A 22004-nucleotide genomic window follows, 5' to 3' on the forward strand; every position below is an offset into this window, starting at 1 on the left:
TTTGATGCATGATCTTTGTGCATTTCATCTGTGCACAGATTGCAGTTGGTTCCCCCAAGTTAATGGAGTAATTTATCTTCGATGTTAGTAACTGTAAGACCCACGCATGCACGCACGCACGCACGCACACACACACACGCACATAACATATTCACTACTTTTTAATAGTCTAAACTTTTTGGTGGGTAGTATGTATGAAGGCAGTAACGATACACATGCATATTTGGTGAATCGAACTGTAGCCCTTCATGAAGCAGCTATGAATGAATATTTACAGTTTTTCAACTTAGCATGTTTTACTTAGCCCTTATTAAAGTGAGATATGCAAGAATGGAGTATGTGCTGGCCTTGCAGTAGTGGATGTCGTGTTAATAGACAAAAGTTGCACATGGTACTGTGGACTATAACTATTAAACTGTTACATGCCAAATTTGAGTGTCAAGTCAGATTACTGGTTATAACTACGTCAAATATGGTGCATCACTCACTTAACTGAAATGTTGTATTTATGAATAATTATTCATATTCGTTACCCAATTTTCATGATGCATTTCATATTTGGCACATTGTGTATTTGTTGCAGCCCTAGTAAATATCACTACAAGTGTATTGTTGCCCTTCTTTCTGTAAACTGCTGGTGACAGTAGGGATACTTTGTTGTTGTAGATGGTCCTCCATGTTGCATACAGCAAACCACCTATTATTCCCATGGACGAGGCAGCTATCAAGAAACTACAGGTGTGTGAAATCTGTTTTGCAATTCTAGCATTGCTTCGAACGAAACCTTGTCTTGTGCACACTGGAAATACATAATGTTTACTGCCAGTGCCATGACCTCCTTATAGAACCAGAATCTATATCACCTCCTTTTAGAACCAGAATCTGTATTGCCTCCTTATAGAACCAGAATCTATATCGCCTTCTTATAGAACCAGAATCTATATCGCATTCTTATAGAACCAGAATTTGTATTACCTCCTTATAGAACCAGACTCTCTATTGCCTCCTTATAGAACTAAATCTATATTGCCTCCTTACAGAACCATAATCTGTATTGCCTCCTTATAGAACCAGAATCTGTATTGCCTCCTTGTAGAACCAGAATCTGTATATATTCGTAATACAAACCATGCTAGAATGAAATAATTTAAGACTTTAATACACAGTATTAACCATCAAACTTGGACAAAACATATCAACTTAGATTTTTCTAAAATTTTATAATATTTGAGAAAAGGAAGTGAAATATTTGTTGTCTGTAATGGGTTCCATCCACAATGGGTTTGCAATGTGTGATCTGCAGGCTGCAAATAGTTTGACAGATGAATCAAATAAATCCCAATGCATTCCACTCAAGATTGAACTATTTTTGACGATTTCAAAGTCTGTATTTTTAAGTTTAATTCTCTATATTTCAGGAAAGAATGAGTGACCGATATGACCCAACCACAAGATCTCTCAATTTGAGCTCAATGTATAGCGATGAAGGTAAATTTGTTAGTACAAAACATGTAAATCTTTAGGCAGACAAGTTATTTCAGCATCCAAATACTTTATTTAGCTTATTTGACACAGAGATCATATTACTCACATTGAAATTGACCAAGTATATTGACTATAGGCTAAAGCATGCAGCCAGCAAACTACAGCTATATCAAAGTTACAGGCTTTTCGAAGATAAAATAAAATTATGACTTTATGCACTGATCAAGAGATGGAGTTTGATGTTGTACATTCAAGTCAGCAGTCCTTATTTCTGATTGGTGGCTATATCAAATTTGATATAGTGACCTGTTAAGTGTTTTCTGTCTGGTGTCCATTTGAACCTCTGTGTTTGCATTAATATGAGGGGCTGGTATGTTCCTGGCTCTGAACAGAAGCAGTGATATAGTAACCTGTTCAGTGTTTCTTGTCCTGTCATTCATTTGAACCTCTGTGTTTGCAGTACTTCGAGCGGCTGGTATGTTCCTGGCTCTGAACAGAAGCAATGTTATGTCCAATGTCATCAAGGTCATAAAGGAGAACATTCCAGAGGTAATGTAACTGACAGGAAAATGTACTTGTGTTTGTTATCTGATGAAAAATGGATTGTTCATTCAGGAGATGGTTTTGTCGGTATGACCTTGTTTGGGTCATTGCGACCTAATGTGACCTTGTTAAGTTTGAGTGAACATGTTTGTCACCATGGTTTAACTGTGGCCCCCACGTGTGACCTGGTTAGTCTATATATATCCTGTCTGTGTCGTTTAGACCTTATGTGTACCGTGATTAGATTTTTTGTGATCTGTCGTCTGACTTGGTTTAATTAGTCAATTGTGTGACCTGGCTTTTTCAGGATGGTTGTTTTGGTTACTGACTCATTGCAGTCTAAGTAAACTTACTCTCAGTGTATTTCGTTTCACTCCACCACTGAGTCTAACAAAACCTAGTAGAAGGTCTCGTCAGGTAACCTTTGAGCAACCAATGACAGTCCAATCAAATGTGAGACGGTTAAATAGATTTAACCAATCAGACAACGGCTACTATTTAGGGATCGGAGGGACTTTCAAAATATTCAGGTCACGAACACAGATCTCTCCACAAACAAAAATCTGCATATAACACAGTTATTTGACCTGCAGTATATACGCTTTGGGGTTTCTGTTGACATGGTTACCATTAGCTAATATTTCCGCAAGATAACATCCTTGAATATTGTCAAAAAACATTATTTTCAGCAACTGTTTACTCACCGTTGTCATGGTTGTACGTACGCCATGTGCATCACCCAGAAGTGATCGTATGCTAAATAGCATTTGGAATTGTTCAGGTACGAACCTTTTCGAGATAAAAAGTTCATAAGGGATGTGCGAAGTTGCACTTTCATGATTTGGTAAGCTGTGTTCTGATTGGTCAGTCTCAAAGGTTACCTGACGTGACCTCCCATAAGGTTTTGTTAGACACAGTGGTGGAGTGTAACGAAAAGTACTGGGGATAAGTTTACTTAGACTGGACTCATTTTGACATGATTTGGTTAGCTTGACCTTGTGAGGGATTTTATCTCTGAAGATCGGTTTAGAATTTTTTTCAGCTTGTCATAAGAGGCGACCAAAAGGATCGGATGGTGAAGCTCTTTGTAGACAGATGCCATCATATCCCACTTGTGGAGATTATTGCTTTGATTACTTTCTTCCTGAACAATGAACAAACTAAATGCTTCATGTTCCAGCTTACAAGTCTAAACTTGAACAACAATCGCCTGCTGTCTTTAACACATGTGGCGGACATGGTCTCAGCTGCACCTGGCATTACTTCACTTGACCTTGGCAAGAACCAGGTAAGGACAGAATCTGGACATTACCTACAACACAATTTAAGTTACCTTTACACATGTTTGTTATCCCTTGACATGTGATGCAGGGACCTCGTCACCTCATCCTTCTGTAATAATTTTGTTTCAAGAGCTTAACTTTTGATATATTCCCACAAAATTTATTAGATATGTCAAACGAAACCTAAGGTGGTGCCTTTGCTATTTACAGATTTTTATCATTTTAGTTTTCTTGGTTTCCAAGGAAACGATTTGGACTTTGTCTCAAATGCGAGGGGTTGGCTTTGTTTTTGGAGCACAACTCGAAAACTTCTCAATATCTTTCAGCAAAACTTGTCAGATATGTGAGGCAGATCCCAAAATGGTACTTTTTGCTATTTACAGGTTTTTGGCATTTATATATTTCATGATTTCCATGGAAACAATTTGGAAAACATATTAGAAAACATCAAGCTGGACTTAAAGTAACTGTCAGATGGTTTGTTCCTTCAAATATCCGGCTGCCAGGGGTATATGCCATCTCCTGATGACTCTTGTGTTAAATTCCTAATGGCTTCTGTGATATACTGGAATATAAGTACCCCACTTACAAGCGAGATACATTGTGATGTACCCTGCTGCCAATGCCAGCTCATTCGGTATTTCGTGGTAGTACTTCTTTATCTTGAAAACTATTGAATCATACATGATGCACAGAAATTACTGATATTTTGCGAGTACAAATCAAACTAAGGGAGAAAACTCTAAATTTGTTTTTCTTGTGTTGTCTTCAAAATTTAGTGATGAAAAGATTTACCTCATATTCCGATAAGTATGTTTTGACAATGCATTCAAATTTTGTCCCTGTGAATATTATAGAAGGGGAATTCCAGCAAGGTGACTTTACTAAGACAATAGCTGTAGGAAAAACAGCAAGATGCAAGATTCGAAATTGATTTGTGCAGGTTTGCTGAAGTGTAGGATGCGATACTCTTGTTTCCAAACAGTTCAAAATTAACATTGAGGTGTTCAGTAAGATAGATATGTTTTCACAAGTCCCTGTGATGATGTAGAATGCAGCATCAGTGAGTGAGTGTGTTTAGTTTTGAGCTGCTTTTAGCAATATTACAGCAATATCATGGAGGCGGACACCAGAAAATTAGCTTCACACATTGTACCCATGTGGGGAATTGAACCTGGGTCTTCGGCGTGACGAGCAAACGCTTTAACCACCAGGCTACTCCACCGCCCCTGAATACAGCATCAAGGAACAAGCAAACCAAGCCATTGATCCATTAGGTGGTTTCTTTCTACCTGGTTGTTTGGGACCTGTTCTCTTTTTCCTGTTTCAGCTACGGAGCATCGAGGAACTGGACAAGATCAGTGGATGGAAACTGGATCACATTCAGCTAGATGGCAATGATCTGTGCGATCGCTTCAAAGACCGTAATCAGTACATTAGGTAATGTATGGTTGCTCCGTTGTCTGACGGGATGCTGCACCATCGATCGGGATGACTCCTTGCACCACCCATCCAGCCGACGGACAGGTGACAAGTGAGACAACTCAACTGGTGGCAGCGGTGCCCCCTCAGCCTCCCTCAGTTGGTGGTGTCGGCAGCATGAGTGTGGCATGTGTGATACTGTCCTGCCTTAAACCTGCAATACAAGTCTCCTTACACTCACAGGAAAATTAATTGACCATTTACATTGACCATCTGTACAAGTCTAGCGACAAAGCTTAATTTACTGTTAATAAACAGCTGCATTACAAGTCTCTTGACACTGATAAAACTACAATGTTGGCTGTAATGTTAAGTCTGTACAACTAATAATGTACTTTATTTTTACTACATATATGGAATCTGTTTCCATGACAACCATTAATTGTTTATAAGTTAATATAAAAAGTGAAGTTGCTTTGGAACTTATATCTTCTCAGCTGTTAAAAATCCGAGTTAACTTTGATGGTGTGAAAGCCTTCTGATTTGTCAATGATCAAATAGCCATCCAATATGTACCTTATAAGTAATGAGATGGAAAAACAATCTATTTTATACCAAGCGCTAAGATTTGAAATCAGATTTGTTATGTAAAGAAGATTCAGAAAATTTTGAGAAAATTTATCCAAATTTATGTGCCCTCATTACTTTCTAATGTTTGGTGTTGTGGTGCCACTGGTTGTAATGTGATGCTTGGATGCAATAGTACCTTTGAGTATCCTCATTAAACTCTGGTATGCAGAGTGGGCTGGGTTTATCTGGTAATGACACTACCATGAATATGCCTACATCCTTGTGAAGTGAGCAAGGACATCCTGTAGAGACATATTTGTGGTACTATTTCAAGATTGTCAAACATGCTTGTTAAAAAAAGTCTGTATTCATTAAGTCCTTCATGCATTGCATCAACTTCCAAGTCACATACTTGAATAAGCATGGTGAATATGTCCACAAATGGACCAAAAAGGGAATACTGCAAAATGAGATCACAAGTGTCTGTGAGACAGATAATGTTGCTCAGTTTCAGTGAGGTCAGACTGAAAAAGTTTGATCACAATCCCTGAAATTGACATGGCATTATCCCAATAGATGAGTCAGTACTGACTGCCTGTGGCGTGACTCGAGTGATGCGACTGGCTCTGATGACGGGTAAGATCTCTCAGAAGGGGAGACAACCTAAGACAGGAGTGGTCGGGACTCGGGATAGAGATGACGCCATTTGCTGAAAATGACAGTCTAGATGATGCAACATCTGGGATTAAATGTGCGTGAACATTGTAACATCATCACATCATCATAAGGTTGCTATATACAGATTCTTGCACTACACTATCAGATTTGAGGTGTCTTTACAGTGTGAAAGCTTGTAAATTCATATCACCAACAGATGATATGTTCGAGTTGTCATTTGCCCGCAGACAACCTTATGACACAAACCACGGACATGTTGGAGAAACATGGAACATAGCAAATATTACATGTTCATGCAAGAACTCAAATCACCAGTTAAAAGAAGAAATCTTTTCAAGTTTAAACAAAAGGTTTAAATTCTGTCATAATAAAATATTTTGATAGCATTTATTGATAATTGTTTCTTATGACAAGATGTTGAGGGAAAAAATGTTCTTTTTCATTCTGGAGGTAGTAGTTTCAGTTCATGTTCATCGGGGAAGATTTTGTACATGGGATGTAGCAAAAAATGAGTTCTTGTCACATAAGGAAGCATGTGTCTTTTCTTAAGATCTGAATAGGTACAGTTAGTGACTTGTGATGTACCTGTAATGCATCAATGACTTTGTAATATGCAAAATTTGCCAGTAAATCTGTTTTGTGCTAGCATTTAGAACACTGGCACCTCCCCCATGAATTTAGTGTATCACTTGTATGAATCAATAAATTTCAGTGTCCATATCCATCATATTGGAATAAAGCAACCCTTTTATTTAGTTACCAGTTGCCTTGCTTTCCCCAGTCTGTGGACCACAGTTCAGAGGATGCTCAATGATATATTATTGACCGTCCTCATGCAATCATTTGTTGAAAAGTTATTATCTGTATATTTGGAAAATTCAAACCATTTGTGACAAGAAGCTTTTATCTGAAATAGAAATATCATTTTATTCTTTGCCTGAAATACGTCTTTGCTAGTGATGATATGTATCATGAATGCAATAAAGATTTCAGAATTGTTTAGGAAAGATATGAGGAACATATTATGTATTTGTCACTTTACATAATTAATGACAGCGCATTAGTTCATTGATCACTTTGATGATTACTGTTTCTCTGTGAAGCATATTTCAGTATACTTAGAAAAGTGACATGAAATTTTGCAGTGCTGTACGCAAGCGGTTCCCTAAGGTCATAAATCTGGTGAGTAGAGATGCATTGAAAAAGAATGGAACTTGATACTTACTTTTTCTTACATCATTCCAATGAGTGAATACTTTGGTCTTCTCTTCTCTCTTCATCCTCTGTTTTGTCACCCCCATAGAACCTGAAGCATAAACCTATATAAGTTTCATTTTGTAGAAACTGAACCATCTTTATCAGATCCATGTCATGAGCTACCAATGTAAAAGTTGTTCTTTTCGATATTTAAACCAAGTGTTATCTGAATTTTGAAATAGACCTTTCCATACATATTGTAAATTTTGATGATGAAAAAAATTCAGTTGGAAACTTTTCTAATCCAAAATTTATATATATTTTGTTTTGGATGGGCTTAGGTTAGATTTTGCCATATTGTACTTTTCACCCCATTGCCATGATAATAAATACATTACGTGTCTTACCATTTACAATGAGACATGTTACTTCTGTTGCAGGATGGTCACGTGCTGCCGGCGCCAATTACATTTGAGTTGGAAACAAGCACAGTGTTGCCCAGAACAAAGGTATATGGCCGTTCATGTAGTTTTCATATTACTCAAAAAGTGTTCAGTGTGTAACTCAGATGCTGTTTAATGCAACTCATGGACACATATAGCTTTTGATAAGAAGATAGGACATTGATGTCAATTGTATTGTAACAGAATTGTCTGATCCTTGTTTTCAGGAAAGTTACTTTGTCAATGAAGATATCCAAAATATAGTGGTGAAATTCCTGAGGGAGTTCTACTCGATATATGATGCTGACAACAGACAGCCTTTGCTAGATGCTTACCACGAACAGGTGAGTTGCAGTTGTCGTCTAGTTAAAGGTCACATGCAACCAAAAAATCAAACATAATTAAAACACATTTATCACTTGTTCATGACATATAATATACACTGCTGCTTTTAAAAAAACAAATAAACAAAATTATAAGTGCAATATTTTGTACTTGAGCTTACTTCCTCCGAAATGAAGCCTGCGGGAGACCGAACCCAGTCATACCGGGTGGATATGCACTCAAGTGTAACGACGGTTTCCGATTGGCTGTTTCATTGCTGATATGCTGAGGGTTCATTGTGTGTACAGAAAGATGATCTGTTTGATGGGCATTTTAGAAGTATGGCGAGTCCCAAGACAGTAAGATTCTGTATGGATAACAACTTCTTTTTGTGTACTTGATGCGTCGTTTCAGTGTGGATTCATATACTGTTGTCAAACAAAATCATATACACTAAAAGAAGTCGTTATCCATGAAGAATGTACAGAGTGATGTTGGGTTTGGAAAATACATGTTCTCTGAATTTGCGCTCGATCCAATTAAAAATCATGTCAGTAGAGATGGTCAATTACTGCGTGCCTGGAATCTGTCATTCGTCCAAGTACAAAGCAGGACTTGAAACTGACAAGAGTTTGCACCAGTTTCCGTCAGATCCAGTCATCCGAAAAAAATGGATGTAGTATGTTTGCAACCCACAGACGTAAAAACCTGTCATGTGTATCACACGTGCCTAATTACATAATGTGGCAGACACGGGACTCGGGTGCACGCGTCATGAATCAACTTATTTTCTTTATGTCGTATAGTCTGATAGGTGTTAAGTTCAAATTGCACGTGGTCAATGATTGAAGCTGTGTATTGCACGTTGTCTTTAGCAGACAGGCAGGCAGACATATAGGTGTGAATAAACCAGACACTGAGCTTTCTCTGTGACAGAGACTGCTTACCACAATCAACAAGTTTTATTACGTAACGAGTAGATTATTTACTTGTTTGTGTACACAACCAAGATTAGACTACTGCTCACAACCTCAGACGCTAGGCATGCGTACTGTTTCGAGCTCCGCGAATCTATTTACTGCGCATGCGTCACCGGCGCAGCGCAGCACAGCTTTTGAAACCAGTTTTCCCCCCAGTGCTGGGGGGAATTTAGTGAAACGTTTGAACTCCGATTTCGCGGGCTTTTTTTTTCATCGCGTTTTTTTTCAACTTTATAGGTTGAATTGGCATTTTTTATGATTTGTTTCGGTAAATGCATACCCAAAAGTACCAGAATCTGCAAAGTTGTGTTTTACGTTGCATGTGACCTTTAAAGCAAGATGTTATTATATTGCTTGCTTTAGAGATTGTGAAAAAATCATTGTTGTTCGTTGGAAGTAAATAAACTAAAAGAGTATTATTTTTCCTTATCCCAAATCATGTTTATTTGCTTGACTCCTCCTATCCGAAGTTTTAGTGGAAACTTAAAATCCCTTGAAGTTCCCCTCTTCAGAAAAGGACCTAAAATCATACTCACCCATGAGTACCCTCCCTTTCCTTCATATTTTGGTGCCAATATTGGCCACATGACCAGCCATATTTGTCACTTCTCTCTCACAGGAAAGTTGTGTGGGGAACTTTATTTTGTTTTTTTCACTCTTTAATCCAAATTTGCTGTATATGGTTTATTGTATTATGATAAAACTTTCTGTAGAAATTACATATTTTATACGTTTTTGCTACTTGTAACCATGGTTCATACTTTGTTTATATTTTGATGAAAACTTGTTTGAGTTGTAGATACCTTTTTTCAGCATCCGATTCACACTGATTATGTCCGTCTTGTACTGTGGTCTGTGCTTCTGATGTCTGTTGTGATCTTTGTCAACAGTTATTGTCTGAAGAATTTAATCAATATTTGTTGGCTATATTTAGACATGCAAGGTACAAGACAAGACATTATCCACCAGTCATCTAGTGTGAAGGTTTGTTCCTTCGCGCAGAATATTGTGCCTCCAGGTGAAGCGGAAATTTTTTATGAACCTCCTTTACCTCTGCCAGAAATATCTTTCATCACCAGATCAAAACCTGTCACAAAGGCAAGGACTCCTATGCAACTGTTACACTACATAAATCACCAGATAATTTGCCTTTGGCGCAGACATATTCAACGAAGGATGGAAGCTCTGCCAGTAATGTGCACCCACATCATAGGTCAGAAAAGGCATCTGCAGTCTCAGAAGAATACTCACCTTCACAAAGGTCTACAAGTTCAGTTCAGGAATGTGATCCCAGGCTCTTCATGGAACAGTTCATGCAAATGCATGATGACCTTAATGGATCAAAGGAAAGGTAGTGCACGAAGGGACATATATCTAAAGGATTAACGTTAGGAATTACGTGCTGAGGATTTATGCTTGGATCAGTTTTTACGCAGATATAGGACTTCACCAAGTGCTCACAGGAATAATCAGCTTGAGGATGGAAGGTGAACGAATACATGGAAGTTGTGCAAAGGGAAGTAAATTATGATTATTCACCACCATTCAGCCAATCACGCAGCGATACGTGTGGTCACGGCGCCTTAGATAGATTCTCGGCTGAAGAAGAAGAGGTTATTTTCTCCAGCGAGGAAGTAACTTCGTGGATAGCTAATGGGTTACACTTAGATTTTCCGTCAAAGGAATCTATGATTGTATTCGAATACAGGAAGATCTCCGATGTTCGGGCAGGAAACAATATTCAATAAACCTTTTCGGAGAACTTGTGACTTTACTCTCAGAAGAAAAGAGATGACTCATCAGACAGGGATATTTGTCGCTGGCCTACATCTAAGACCTTCTATACTGTGATGAAGTATCAGCATCTATACATCCTGTCTTTCAATGCATGGAGGTTTTTTGTACAATCGACGACTTCCCTCAAGTACCTTCAGCTCTTCTTTCAGGAATACGCATTTCTTTCAGCATACGCATTTCCACTACCATTAGTAATACCTCAAGTACTAGCAAAATCAAACAACAACTGACACCTGATTGGCCAGCGAGAATGTGGTTTCCTGTACTCATTCAAGAACTCTGAAATCCGACAGTAAAGCTACTAGATTGGAGGAATCTGTTAGTACATCCACACACCAAACAGGCGCACAAGAATCCAGGAACATTCCAGTATGCATAGTTTCAAAACGTTGAAAAAGCAAGGATATTTGGCAAAGGCTGCAAAAGCAGATACTTTTGCACTATGCAGGTCCACGCACATTTTGTGTGATGACAAATGGATATGACTTGAAGCTGATGCAAAGCGCAGAGGATTTACTGCATCAAAAACATCTCATCCTCAAGTAGCGAGTTACTAATGTCATCTGCATCAAACAAGGCAATTAAAAGGATTGACTATGTCGACCTATCTAGCTGTGCTTAGTACCGTTATATCTACAAAATCAGGCATCAAACTGACCAAAGTACCAGAATTACTGGCATTACTGCACTCGTTCAAAGTGGAGGATCAACTACAGAAATTCAAATGCCTAGCTTGGGATCTTAATGTTGTTTTGTACAGGAATACGAACCATTAGATTGGGCATCCTTTGCTCTTTTGACGCAAAAGACAATATTTTTACTTGTCCTAGCCATGGCAGCTCAGATGCCAGTGATTCATGCATTGGATTGGGAACTTGGTTCGACTCCACAAATCGTTACTTGGTACACGAGGGATTACAGTAGGATTTCATTCCTAAAAATCAGTTGCCAGGACAATCTTATCCACAAATTCACATGATCCGCAGTGCTCAAACCACATGATTCTCAGGATTTATATCTGTGTCCAGTAAGAGCTCACAAGCTTTATTTAAAACGGACACAGACAAGGAGGGGACAAGGAAGTATCCATGAAGTGGCACAATCCGCCACCAATTCGTCAGATACTTCAAGCACATTAGCATGAAAATATGTAATTTTCAGAATAAAATTGATATTGTCTACTTATCCTGACCTGTGAGGTCAGCCCGGTTTCCTCTCTTTTCCCCCATCCCCTCTTTCATGTCACTTGGATTTCCCTGCAAATTCCGGTGTTTGGGCTGCAAAAGTTATGTAGAGAATGACAAATATGGCTAGTCATGTGACGAGTATTGGCACCAAAATATGGAGGAAAGGGACGTGTGGGTGAGTATGATTTTACATCCTCTTTTGAAGAAGGGAACTTCAAGGGATATTTAAGTTTCCAATGAAACTTCGGATAGAAGATGGAGACATTCAAATAAACATTAGTCAGGATAAGTAGAAAATATTAATTTATTCAGAAAATTACATTCTTCATTCTTCTAAGTAACATTTGTAAGATGTAAGAATTCATAGGTACAGTTGTGCCTCGTTTATCCGAACCTCAGATATCCAGAAAACTGATTTCTTCAAGTGAGCATAACTGCACGGATAGGTATGAGACATTTTATGTATGCACTGATATTTGTTTATGTGTAATCAATAAAGATTATGTCTGCTTACTATGTTTGTTTCTTTGTACGTTTCTTTGTACATATGACCCTTGGTTCAGATATCCGAAAATTCGCTTATCTGGACAATTTCAATAAGAACACAAGTGTTCGGATAAACGGGGCACAACTGTATTTTGGTTTTAGGATAAGTGTGAACAAAGAACCATTTGAAAGTCAAACCTGTGAAAGTTTTGCCGTGATACATCTGAGCAGATTTTTAAAATATTCTCAAAGCCACAATTTTTAGTGTGGAAGTGTTGTGGGGCCATGAATGACCATTTACAATCTTTTTCTTTTTCCCCATGTCCTGTTTTGAGGGTGGGGTTTGGGCTGATACAGCTGAGACTGTTTTGGTTCTCTTCATTCAGTATAGAAATATCTACTTTGTGTGCATTTTCAGGCGTTATTCTCTATGACAGCCTCGTACAACCCTGCAAATGACTACAAGTAAGTTTAGCATTTGTTAACTCTGTAACCATTACAGACTGCTTAAGATTAATTAATACAAGACAATTGATATGGTTGTTCAACTTCTTTATTATTTACACATGACATTTCTGGGCAGATGTTGCTGAGGTAACGTTAAATTATAACTCACTCACTCTGTGCAGATACTTGCCTTTCATCAGTACTACCCATGTAATTTAAAGAATCTGTTTCAGTCTCCCATGTTCACATTGAAACAGCAACACTTGCAGTTTCTCATCTCACAATTATTTATTTCTCTCATGTTCATATATGGAAATTCAGTATCTGTATTCTAGTTAGATTCAGAGCAGATTTGTGTCAATTCCATACAAGTGTTCTCACTGGCTATAGATTGACTGCAATAAAGAAATAAGGGAATCTAGAGTTCAGTGTGATGTTACTAGCATCAAAACATTAAAGTGTTCAACTCCACATACAATACAAATACACATCTGACAAAGTTTCTAACCACCAACAGAGATGAAAAATGTTACAGTCAACACACATGACCAATATTTTAGTTTGTTGACAAGCAAAAGCAATGTCAAAGTAATCCATACTGTTTGTAGACAGTCTGCTCCCTGATAAAACAACATGAGGCAAGCAGGGGACATACTCAATCAAAAGTCATCACTGCCCCTTTGACACCACTTACTACGATCCACTAAAATTAACAATAAACCAGTGTCCAATTGCTTCTGTCAACCACAACAATTTTCAGACAAACCCATGAATCAAGTAAATTCAAAGTACATCCAGTTTTGGCTTTAACAACCCTTCATCATTCATCAGATCAAAGGGCAAGTGTTAGCCTAGAAGTGTTGTGTGTAAATAATAAAGAATTTGCAGGTCCTCACTTTGCCAGATTCTGTCTAAAACAGGTCTCTCACATATAAAGAGTAGGATTTGGCTAATGGGGCCTAAAGCGTTGATAACACTTGTCCAGATGAGCCATAATCCGTATCAACATACTCAATTAGTGAGACACATTGATACGGTATTATATGAATCGTTTTACACTATTTATGAACATGTGTTGTGCCATAGTCTGTATCAACAAAATGCATATGACCTGATTAAAGAGTGTTAATTTTTGACATTGAATAAACAGGAAGGGTCATACATCACACAGTAAGTCTTGTTTGTCTGATTTCTCTGTCTCCCTCCTCTTCCACTTGTAAAAGAAAGAAAAGACATCCATTCGTAACATTTGTTGATATCCCAAAGATTATTCCTTTACCATTTCTTCATCAGTGAACATCTTTGAAGTTTATGAAGTAATCAATTTGTATTTGCTTTCTTTCAGGCAAGCATCACTGAATGACTACATCCCTGAAAGCAGGAACCTTTTAAAGTGCAGAGACCAAGGTTTGTACAAAGTTTGAAGTGTCACTTGTTGAAATCTACTGTGAGCATATGTGGAGAAAAAATGACATACTGTCATACCCTGATTGCATGAGCTGCTGTTGCTCTTCCACATTTCAGGGTTTCTTCCTCCTGCTATACAAGCATGTGCTTGTAAGGACAATACCCATGCTCATGTGCTTGTAAGGACAGTACCCATGCTCATGTGCTTGTAAGGACAGTACCCATGCTCATGTGCTTGTAAGGGCAGTACCCATGCTCATGTGCTTGTAAAGACAGTACCCATGCTCATGTGCTTGTAAGGACAGTACCCATGCTCATGTGCTTGTAAGGACAGTACCCATGCTCATGTGCTTGTAAGGGCAGTACCCATGCTCATGTGCTTGTAAAGACAGCACCCTTGCTCATGTGCTTGTAAAGACAGCACCCTTGCTTATGTGCTGGTAAGGACAGTACCCATGCTCATGTGCTTGTAAGGACAGTACCCATGCTCATGTGCTTGTAAGGACAATACCCATGCTCATGTGCTTGTAAGGGCAGCACCCTTGCTCATGTGCTTGTAAAGACAGTACCCATGCTCATGTGCTTGTAAGGACAGTACCCATGCTCATGTGCTTGTAAGGACAGTACCCTTGCTCATGTGCTTGTAAAGACAGCACCCTTGCTTATGTGCTGGTAAGGGCAGTACCCATGCTCGTGGCCCCACCCACATTCAGATGACACTTTCTGAGGGCAACATTATACTGAAAACATCTACAACACTGTCTACCTTGGAGTCACTTGCATAATAGTTTGCACTCAGTACTGGCTTGGTATCTTACCTTCTTTTTTAACTGTTGCAGAAAGGAGAGATAAGTTGTTACGGCAGGGGAAGCTGTCAGTTGTGTCGCAGTTGTGTCTGATGGCAAAGACAACCCATGATCCTAACTCCTTCATCGTTGACGTCAGTCATGCCAGTGTAAGTATGGGTGTTTTTTTCGCAGTAAATGGTGCAGCCTTAATTATTTACATTCTGAACTGGTTGCATTAAGTTCATGACTTGAACTGAAAGTTTCATTTGGTTACAAGAATTAAGATATTGTCAAATATTGGGCTGTATGATACTTCCACTGCCTACCTATTTGCTAGTTTGCTGTCATCTTACACCAGGAAATGGTCATCACTGAAGGAAAATGTTCAAAGCTGTTCAGCAATAATGTTAGGAGGCAGTTTGGTGAGCATGTCTCTGGCATGTGAATCTCCAGATGTATATGTATATAGAAAAAATGTCATGCCATTTCTCCTTATATTGCAGAACACACATCTCATATTTGCGCTGTCTGGTGTTTTCAAAGAAAGTAAGTTGTCAATTTCAAAGATATATTTAAGGATGAAAAGTTTTCTGCGAATGCGCAGAATTCTGTGTATGTGATAGCACTGGTGTTATTCATAATATATGCTACATTGTTTCCTTTAACGTGACTCCAGAGTTGCCCATCCTGTTTTCCTCTTTTTTCACTCCTACCCATTTGTATCCCTTTATATTTTGCAAATAACAGTAATTTCCTGCACTTGCACATCGGCAAACCTGCCAACAAGAACCTACAAATCCCCTAAATGTTGTCACTTTGAGAAAGGCCGATGCCATATTATTGAACAAAAGAAATGTTAGGTATGATGCCACCAGCCATTATGTCAGAAACAAGCTGAGAAACTGTTATGTTTGACAGGTGAGAGCAAATCAGACAAGCCTCCAATCAGAGCCTTCAACAGAGTCTTCTATACAGTGCCAGCAGGAAGTGGGTAGGTGCATCTTAATACTGCAGAGGCCAGTTCATTGTCTTTGGATTTTGATAACCTGAATATAGGCAGGTCTCAAGGTGTTTCAGCTGTTTTTGACATCTATTCCAGAATAAGTTGTTTTAATTCTATGAATAAATGTTTCTTGTCTTTAGATTGTTTTGGACTTTGCTTGAAGTTAAGGTTGTTACATGTTTATGGTGTATGTGATATGTAATTGTCTGTCTGCAGGATGGTGATAACCAATGATCTGTTAACAATCAGCAATGCCACAACAGAACAGATGCAGGTAAGACAATGCCGGACTTCCTATTACTTTGGTATAACTTAGTTTGTCTTAAAGTACCTAGATTTACTGATACTTTGGTATAACTTAGTTTGTCTTAAAGTACCTAGATTTACTGATCAGTGTTGATTTTCTTAGACATGCCAGGATCTGCAAACACAAGGTTCAAATTTCAGATTCACACTGTTTGTAACCTTGGTTTGTCTGCACCAAACAGGTTTTGTTTAGATCACAAAAGTGCTTTCGTCTTATGTGATTGCCATCATGCCATTTTTTCTCAAACTCAAGTATTTTCAAACATTAACTGTCTCATTCGCTTACATGTTAATCTTTCACTTGCCTGCCTTGTTCAGTGTCTGTTAGATTCAGATTCACCCTTGATTGGATTTATCATCATTATAATAAATATGATCCCAACTTTATTTTCAACATGACTCTTCTCTTAAGTCACTGCATCAGTATATAGTTTTCACATATCTTGGGGGCTGGGGGGATGTCATTTTCTGAAGACTCTTGTTTGTAATACAGAGAATACTGTATATGTTGTAGAATGCCTTCAAGAGTGCTGGCCCCACCCCTTCATCTAGTCCAGTGACAGGTGTCCCCCCTGAACTTCCGTCCACAAGTTCTGGAGGGCTGGACCACCAAACTTTGATCCAGAAGTTTTCACTACAGTCTGGAATGAACCTTGATTGGTCAGGAAAGTAAGTACTTTCATCAGCTGTGATTACCCTTGTTTGGGTTTATAATTAACTCAGCCATCATCGATATCTCCAGGGTATAGGTTCAGATAAGTGTCTTCATTACCCTACTCACTACGGGGCGGCCAGATAATTGTATTATCTCCCTTTGCTGGCTCCACATTCTCACATTAGCCAATCAGCTAGGCCACCATTACAGCTTGCCAATGTCAACAAAGATAACATTCACAGCCATGGAGGTTTGCCTGCAGTGTGAATCAGATTTTGGTAAAATTATATAGACAGATTAATAGATCTGATGCTTAAAATATATGCAAGAACTCCTCCTACCTCTTTCAGAGAATCTCTGCATGTTTTATGTTGCCAATATTAATCAGTTAGATGATTCAAAAAGCAAACATGAGTTGTGATTGGTTCACTCAACACTCCCAACGTAGACACCCGATTGGATGTAAAGCCAGCCAAGGGAGGTAATAAATTTATTTTTGCCAACCCATAGATACGTCCTGGGTATAGTGGTGACTTGTTAGAGTATATACCCTGGAGATATCGAGGATGTAACTCAACCAGTGCAGCAAGAAATCAAAGCATGTACAGTGTTCTAACATAAGTATGGAAGTCAAGGTGTCTTTGTTGTAACCCCAGTTTTGTAAGCTCAATATTTAGGGTGTCCCCAATTTCAAATTACTGTAGAAGACCCTGAAGGACACTAGGGGGTTGATTCCAGATTTGCCATGATTATTTTTCTAGGTTTTTCAACAACATGCCCATGCACTGGGTTTGTTGAAAGTGATAATCATGAAAGACCTGCATCAGTTTGGTGTTCCCTTCAACACCAATTCATCGTAATATGGATGAAAAAAGAATCACACAGAATTCATTGACTCACTTGTTTAATGAGCTGTGAAGAACAGTTAGTCTGTCAGCAAACCATGCTTCTTGCACAAAGTTGGAGAGTAAGATACTGACTCTGTTGACACTTATAATTATATCCAATTGCATAGAGACCAGTGAAGGTCCCAGGGTAGAATAGGCCTGCAGCAACCCAAGCTTGCCATAAAAGGCGACTATGCTTGTCGTAAGAGGCAACTAACGGGATCGGGTGGTCAGTCTCGCTGACTTGGCTGACACATGTCATAGTTTCCCAATTGCGCAGATCGATGCTCATGCTGTTGATCACTGGAGTGTCTGGTCCAGACTCATTTGTTTACAGACCGCCGCCATATAACTGGAATATTGCTGAGTGTAGCGTAAAACTAAACTGACTCACTGACTCCAATTGCATAGATCGATACTCATGATCTTGATCACTGGATTTTCAGGTTATTTACAGAAAGCTGTCATATTGCTACATGCATTGTTAAACATTAAACAAACACCCATTTAATCAACAGATTGTCAACACATTCTGCCATAATAAGGATGTGATCTTCCATTAGTGTGAAACTTTAGGTTCTTCTTTTGCTGAAGACATCATAAGAAATGAAATTGACCTTAAACAGTAAAGACCATTTTTTTCACTGTTTTCTTATCAGTAGGCAATATATGCATGTGATCTTTGTTCTTGTAGATGTCTGGAGGAAAATAACTGGGACTATGAGAAGTCAGCTGCTGTCTTCACTCAACTCAATGTATGTATACAGCAAAGCCCATAGATTCATGTGTTTGTGTGGCAGCTGCAGTGGACAAAATCCAAGTTAAGACTCAAAGATACTGAATAGATACGATTTCATTTGTTTTTATGGGATGTGATGTAGGCAGGATCCATTATTGTATAGATGAAATTATACATACTGTGGCGTTGTCTCTGCAGTTCACTGTGCAGTGCCATAATGTTGGCACTGAATCCTGCGCCAAATTGTAGAGGGCATGTTCAGAAGACTTCAGAAGGCTTGATTATAAAGAAATAGTGGGACATTCTTGCTTGCACATTGTCACCATTGCACTTACTGACCACTGGGTCCAAGTCCCAGATTCACCCTTTGAAGTGTGTCACCCATGAAGTTCCAGGTCTTCAGCAACCCATGCTTGTTGTAAGAGGCTACAGATAAAATCGGGTCAACAGACTCAATGAATTGAGACATGGCATCGTATCCCATTTGCATATTGTATAGTTTGATAACCAATATTGTATTAACATCATTTAGTGAAGTATCTTCCCAGCTACAGTCTTATGAATAACAATTTAATATGAACACTATCTAAAGTTCAAATGATACGAGACCTGTGAAGGTCTGGGTTAGAATACTGGCCTTCAGTAACCCATGCTTGTTGTAAGAGGCGATTAACAGGATTGGGTGGTCAGGCTTGCTGACCTTTTTGACACTAGTCGTTGGTTCCCCATTGTCCAGATTGATGCTCATGCTGTTGATCACCGAATAGTCTTGTCCAGGCTTGATTATTTACAGACCGCTGCCATATAGCTGGAATATTGCTGAGTGCAGCGTCAAACTAAACTCGTTCAGTTCTATTGTGTATGAACCCTAAAGAAATCATTCTTGACATGACGCAGATGGTTGTATAAAAAGATGACTTGATATTGCAGAGTGAAGGACGGATTCCAGCCATGGCTTTCGTGAAATGAGAGAAGCTTGACTACCGTCATCCTCATGGTTATCTATAACATGCCTCAGCATTGAGAGTAACATTACAAGCTTCTGCTGCCACGAAGAGTGAAGAACCTCCTTGACTGACAGTGTGCAGGAACGTGTGAATATGCGCTTATTTCCCAGATGGAAATAAGACAGTAGCAGAATCAGAACCTAAAAGATGGATTTTGTTTATTGTCTACAGATCAGACAAGAACTTGTCAGTGATAAATTCCCTTATTTGAAGTGTATAGTAGTTTGTGTATATGTGTACATTTTATTGTGTAAATAACTGGTCATTTTCAGAAATGACAATCAAAAAGCTTGAGCAAATAAATGTTGGGTTCAATTGTCCATTTTCCAGATCATTTTTGTGAAGATTTCCCTACCTTCACTGGAATTGTTGAAAGTGTTTTTAAGATGAAAAATATTTTTTTATTCGAACATTTGTTGTATTTTGTTGATTTTGCGTAATGTTTTTATATAAGTAGTGAGTTCTGGTGAGAGTAGTTAAGGGAAAGGATCATGTACTTTGTAACAGAAATTATACAAGTTTTATGTATGATAAGGTGTGTCACTTGTTAAAAGACATTAATATCATTTTCGTATACTTGTATTTGTAAGTGTTAGTTATTTGCATTGATTTTTTTTCTCATAATTTCTTTACATGAGGAATACATATGTTAAGATAAAGCAAATTTAAGGTGTAGAAATAGACATGAGGAAATCATTTGGAACACTAGTACAGTGCTATTTTGTTGATACTTCATTAGATGTTTCTTACAAATTTAATTCCTTGAAACCAGTGACCAGTGTTTTGTTTTCACAAATACTGTCAATTACTTGGTTTACAGATTGTTTGCCTACTTAAAACATTTAAGGGTTAAGGCCTAGAATGGATGAGGGCTCATGGGAAATGTAAAATATACCTTTTTGGAATCTTAAATATCAGCACAAAAATTACCAGGCATGTTTTTGCGGACAATTATCATTTTTGAATGAAGATTTTTATGGATATCAACTTCTTTATATGAGAGCACAACGTTTCGGAGTTAACGCTTACTCCTTCATCAATTGATGACGGAGTAAGCATTAACACCGAAATGTTGTGCTCTCATATAAAGAAGTTGATATCCATAAAAATCTTCATTCTTATGTATTTCACTTCTAAATGCCCTTCAAAGACTTAATTATCATTTTTGTTTCTTGTACTTGCGATATTTTGTATTTATTATTGTGATCAGTCAGAGGTCTGACTAAAACAAGTGAATAGGGCAGAATTTTCATCTATGAGCAAGTCCATGACCAAAATGATTTTTCTCACTTTGTGTGGTCTTTCATTATGAAAAAATAAGCTCATACAAAAATTACAAATGCTTCCTAAAAACATGAAACATCACCCCTTTTGACATGTCTGATAATTAACATCAGTATTTGTGAAATTTACAATGAGAAATAAAGAAGAATTTCAAAGAAAAGTGTACCCCTCTAGACCACATTGACATTTTGTATGGTAGTTTATGCAAGAAAAAAACAAGAAACATAATGATTAAATTATGAATAGTAAGAAATTTATGCTTGCTGAATCTGTTAACCAAGTAAATTAAAGAAAACCCATCTGAACAGAATAGATTCAGAATTTTGGAGATTAGCTTTGTATGGAAAATATTTCGGTGTTGATATAGAGATTTCAGTAGACTTGTTATTTAACAAGATGTGTGAAAGTGCCATGTTGTGTGTATTTGATTCACAATGACTGTATTATATGCCCTGTGAACATGCCATCAATTGAACCCATAAGATTTGGTCGGGATGTAAGTGTTATGATGCATCTATTACAGACTGAATGTTCCTGTACAAATGTAAATAGTTTTATATGATGCTGAGGCATTAGTATTCTGTTTTCAGCTCATAAATAAATATACAGTATTGTTGAAATATGTACATAAATAAATGCCATGCAAACAAAAGCAATGTTCTGTTGATCTGTGAAAGAAACCCTGTTTTCCTTTCGGTATTAATAATGTTGATGTCAGCTATCTAGTTGTATCACTTTAAATGTACCGGAGGCCAGACAAACCATTTGCTGAGATCATGAGACACACAATAAATAATAATAATAATAATGCTCATTTTATGCACCTAGAATTCAAGAGGATGCATTACATTATTACCCTTACGGAATTGTACTTTCAAAGCTGTTACTTAGTGTGGCCGTATAGGTCCGTACATCCACTTCTCAGGTTCCTATTTTAAACAGCCGGATGGACTGAGTGCAATGTGGATGAAGTGCCTTGCTCACCAACACAACACAGTATGAGACCTAGGTCACAAATATTTGATTTCTCCACCGGGATTCGAACCTAGGATTTGGCATGAGAGGCCAGCATGCTAAACACTACAC

The 22004-nt window shown here is 38.1% G+C and overlaps 1 protein-coding gene across 1 annotated transcript in view; it reads left to right on the top strand.

Moving 5' to 3' along the window:
- Window positions 1-21570, top strand: part of LOC137293987 (nuclear RNA export factor 1-like) — a 29979-nt gene extending 8409 nt beyond the window's left edge. The window contains exons 8-24 of the mRNA XM_067824894.1: window positions 667-738; window positions 1419-1488; window positions 1946-2034; window positions 3209-3316; window positions 4642-4751; window positions 7127-7163; window positions 7619-7687; window positions 7849-7965; window positions 12814-12860; window positions 14188-14249; window positions 15089-15204; window positions 15541-15583; window positions 15956-16028; window positions 16257-16314; window positions 16861-17015; window positions 18583-18643; window positions 19558-21570. Of these exons, the coding sequence (XP_067680995.1) occupies window positions 667-738; window positions 1419-1488; window positions 1946-2034; window positions 3209-3316; window positions 4642-4751; window positions 7127-7163; window positions 7619-7687; window positions 7849-7965; window positions 12814-12860; window positions 14188-14249; window positions 15089-15204; window positions 15541-15583; window positions 15956-16028; window positions 16257-16314; window positions 16861-17015; window positions 18583-18643; window positions 19558-19596 (1326 nt within the window). The 3' untranslated portion in view covers window positions 19597-21570. The remainder of the gene's footprint in view (window positions 1-666; window positions 739-1418; window positions 1489-1945; window positions 2035-3208; window positions 3317-4641; window positions 4752-7126; window positions 7164-7618; window positions 7688-7848; window positions 7966-12813; window positions 12861-14187; window positions 14250-15088; window positions 15205-15540; window positions 15584-15955; window positions 16029-16256; window positions 16315-16860; window positions 17016-18582; window positions 18644-19557) is intronic.
- Window positions 21571-22004: the final 434 nt, after the last annotated feature.

Source organism: Haliotis asinina, chromosome 8 (assembly GCF_037392515.1).
Source record: "Haliotis asinina isolate JCU_RB_2024 chromosome 8, JCU_Hal_asi_v2, whole genome shotgun sequence".
Lineage (NCBI taxonomy): Eukaryota > Metazoa > Mollusca > Gastropoda > Lepetellida > Haliotidae > Haliotis > Haliotis asinina.